The sequence below is a fragment of the Cherax quadricarinatus genome, chromosome 70 (genome assembly GCF_038502225.1).
Source record: "Cherax quadricarinatus isolate ZL_2023a chromosome 70, ASM3850222v1, whole genome shotgun sequence".
Classification (NCBI taxonomy): domain Eukaryota; kingdom Metazoa; phylum Arthropoda; class Malacostraca; order Decapoda; family Parastacidae; genus Cherax; species Cherax quadricarinatus.
Genome location: NC_091361.1, coordinates 23,318,660 through 23,322,966, shown reverse-complemented (window position 1 = coordinate 23,322,966; position 4,307 = coordinate 23,318,660). Strand labels below are relative to the sequence as shown.

At 40.5% G+C, this 4,307-nt stretch overlaps 1 protein-coding gene across 1 annotated transcript in view; it reads left to right on the top strand.

Annotated features, from left to right (window-relative positions):
- The window catches only part of LOC128692681 (frizzled-4-like), a 513,435-nt gene extending 510,804 nt beyond the window's left edge, over positions 1-2,631 (top strand). The window contains exon 4 of the mRNA XM_053782329.2: positions 1-2,631. This exon is cut by the window's left edge and continues 3 nt beyond it. Within this exon, the coding sequence (XP_053638304.2) occupies positions 1-471 (471 nt within the window). The 3' untranslated portion in view covers positions 472-2,631.
- The last annotated feature ends 1,676 nt before the right edge of the window (positions 2,632-4,307 follow it).

Genomic DNA, 4,307 nt, shown 5'->3' with positions numbered 1-4,307 from the left:
GGCGCCACTTTCTACGAGTATGTGGAGCGTGAGCGGTGGCTGCGGGACGCCACTGTCAGACCCAACATGGAAGTGTTTATGCTGAAGATCTTCATGTCCCTGGCTGTGGGCATCATGGGTGGCCTCTTTCTCATCAACAGCCGCGTCCTACACTCCTGGAAGCAGTTCTTCAGGAGATTTGCAGCTAGGAAGCACCCACTGCCGGCGTACTTGCAGACACCTCACTTGACGGGGTCAGTGCTCCAGGGGTCTGGCACTCCCCACAAGGTCCCTCCTGGGCATCACAACCACTTGCACCACCATCACCACCACTATCTTCCCCAGCAGCGTCACCAGGAAGCTCCTGGGGCACCCTTACCAGACGTTCACGGCTACGTTCACATGTACCCCCCACAACCCCCGAAGAGCCTATACCACCACCACCTCTCTCACCCGTCCAGGCATAAATGTGGCTCTGAGACACAGGTGTAGTGGCTGAAGTGGTGACCACCGTCAGGTGTGACCACCGTCAGGTGTGACCACCAGAGTTGCTCATCACAGTTCACCTGTACTTAAAAAAACATCTCCGGTGATCCAGCTGCTGGCATGATTCATCTTTTAGTTCCTCTGAATAGGACAGGAAAAATCTTGAATAGTCAGCCATAACCACAGTCACGATAGCTATTTAAAATAAATATTGATAGTGCCAAGCTCGTGTAGGTCATATAGTGAGAGAAATGTGTAAGCTTGATTCTCCATCAGTTAAGCTGGAGGTAGACAAGCTGTCATCCAGGTGAAGAGTCAGGAGGAACTGCAATTGTTAGACGCCCGTTGACATAAACTGCTTGTAGTGTTGTAATGCAGTAGTGAGAGGGACTACACGAGTGACAAATAAGCAAGCCTTATATATCCGTTTATTCATTGACATTCGTTCATTACGCCTTAAAGTAAAGATATATATATATATATATATATATATATATATATATATATATATATATATATATATATATATATATATATATATATATATATATATATATATATATATAGTTTAAGGCGTAATGAACGAATGTCAATGAATAAACGGATAGGTGGACGGGGAGCCTCGAATCGTGGTCCCGAGGTTAACAGGCGCAGTAGTTGACCACTGAGCTACAGGGATTCTTATAGGAAAGGTTCACAGAAGGCACTGCTGTGTCCTGTCTGTGTCAGTGGCTGCTGCCGTCTATAACCCTACTGTCCTTTCCCACAGCCACAGTAGTTTTCACGGTAAATCTACATGGGTTGTGTTAATCTTGGGACGACGGTTCGAGCCCACAGTTCACCTTTCGGTTTACACGTGTGTGTGTGTATATATATATATATATATATATATATATATATATATATATATATATATTATATATATATATATATATATATATATATATATATATATATATATATATATATATAATCAAAACTCAGGATCTGCCTTTATGGTATTTTTGTGACTGAATGACTCAAAAACTGACAGCCAAATCTGGTTGTAAAATTACTTTTCTGTAATTGTAAAATGCGCTGCCATAATGTTCGTCTCTCAGCCAAGTCTTGTGTTGCCCAAGACAGAGGAGGGATTAAACCAAAGTAAATTTTAAGTGTTTTGGGTTCCTTTGAGCTTCAATATGTAAAGTCTAATGAAGCCTCCAGTGTTTGTGGCATCCAGAGTCCTGGCAGCCATGTAAACCTACAGGCGTCTATTGGTGCTTTAACTATAAGTTTTTTACATAGTTTTTTTTAAGAAACAGGTTTCCTCATGGTAAACAAAGCGTGGATGAAGACATATGTTCCCTTATATTGTTATATATTCTAAAATTTATACAGTTAGCATATATCAATTAATTTTTAATTATTGTATAGTGCCTCAAGAAAACGTACTTCCAGAAGCAATTTATGTAAAATAGTACAACAGTTTTCCGTATTGTTCTTCCGGACATATGTGATACAAAAGCTGAGTCCAATTTTCTAAACCTTTAGAACTACAACAGTGAGGGAAATAGTAGGAATATATGTAAATTTATGGCGTGTGTACATAGTGGGTATGTTTGTATGTAGTGAGTAAGTGTGGTCAACCACAAGAAATAATTACCTCAAGCAACACCAGTTAACTCAAGTTTCACTTTGTTGCTCCTTTAAACTCTGTTATAAATGTCACTGCTCCCACACACTTCAACTTCCGGGTGTTTGTGGTGCTGTCACTGCTCCCACACACTTCAACTTCCGGGTATTTGTGGTGCTGTCACTGCTCCCACACACTTCAACTTCCGGGTGTTTGTGGTGCTGTCACTGCCGTAACTTCTGAACATTTATAACGGAGACACATTATTGATCAATAATATTCAGTTGAGTAGTAGAAAAATGAACCCTAATTGACTTATTGAAAAGAGTATTGTTGAAGCAGCTGTGAAGTGCCTGGAGAGGACTGTTCCCACCTTTCCTGGTGCAACTTACCGAGAAACACACAAGATACAACTACCTGTCTAACTCAACTGATGCAAATTGGTGGTTCACCTCTACCTGTAATATTCGTATTATTAGACACAGCGAAAACTGGGTTGACAACGATTTTTCACGAATACAAAAAAAAAAAAAAAAAAAATCCAGTTTAAATGGAGTCTTGGTTTTCAAAATAGTTAAGAAAAAATAACAAGTGCAGCAAATTACGTTCTTAGTCACAAACTGTTTTCTGGAGCATCATTTCTGATCAATTAAGAAAACCACTTGACCCGGTACATAATTAGTGCCCCTGTGGCCATATTGATTGTATCTCGTGATTGTTGTTGTTATTATTATTATTATTATTATTATTATTATTATTATTATTATTATTATTATATTTTAACATTAATAATTATTGTCGTAACGATTGCTTCTGGCTTGTACATCTACAAATGTAACAAGTTGAACTTCCGTATTTGTATATTACTGAAGAGTCCAGATTTCTAATCAAAATATATATTCCGAGCGTGTAAGTACAAATGTTCATCAGACATATTCTTCTCCATCTTGTATCTTTCTTCCCATGACTTGTGCTTACCTCTCCTTACTCACCCATTTATTTCTTTGCAAACGCCCCTTAGGAGAGGTTCCTTGACGCTGGTGAAGGGCTCTTGATCTAGGGAATTGGATCTGTGCTCCGATTCCCTGAATTGAGCCTGAATACCTTCCATCCTCATCCCCACATGCGCTATATAATCCTACGGGTTTAGCGCTCCCCCATGATTATAATTATAAATCTTTGCAGACGTTGGCTGTAGTACTCTACCATTTTCTTCATTTTCCTGTTTTCTGCTGTACAACTCAGCTGTCAGTTGGCTCGGTAATTAAGTCAAGAGCCAAGATTATAACTTATCACTATGCAACCCAAAAACAAGGCAAATACCACATCTAGTATCGGGCCCTTACTCAGGATGGGACTTACACAGATGACAACAATGAAATGAGTGAAATATTGAAATTCCATTACGACTCTGTGTTTAGTGAACCACTAATCGGTCTGAGGATCGACGACCCAAATGATTTCTTCATGAATGAGCCTCAAAACTCCATAAATGTATGCCAGATTTCCGACATTACCCTAACTCCGATAGATTTCGAAAAAGCCATTGACAACATGCCCATGCACTCAGCCCCCGGACCAGACTCGTGGAACTCTGTTTTCATTAAGAACTGCAAGAAACCCCTCTCGCGTGCCCTAAGTACACTATGGAGGAGGAGCTTGGACATGGGTGAAATTCCAAAGTCACTTAAAACAACGGATATAGCCCCACCCCATAAAGGTGGCAGCAAAGCATTAGCTAAGAACTATAGACCAATAGCTCTGACGTCCCACATCATAAAAATCTTTGGAAGAGTGGTAAGAAGCAGGATTGCAAATCGCCTGGATTCCCAAAATCTGCACAATCCAGGGCAACATGGGTTCAGGACAGGTCGCTCCTGCCTCTCACAACTACTGGATCACTATGATATGGCCTTGGATGCACTGGAAGAAAATCAGAATGCAGATGTAATATACACAGACTTTGCAAAAGCATTTGACAAGTGCGATCATGGCGTAATAGCCCATAAAATACGTGCTAAAGGAATAACTGGGAAAGTGGGGAGATGGATCTTCAACTTCCTAACAAATCGAACACAAAGAGTAGTGGTCAACATAGTTAAATCGGAGGCTGCCATAGTGAAGAGCTCTGTTCCATAAGGCACAGTATTCGCCCCCATCTTATTCCTCATCCTCATATCAGACATAGACAGAGAGATACATCACAGCACCGTATCATCCTTTGCGG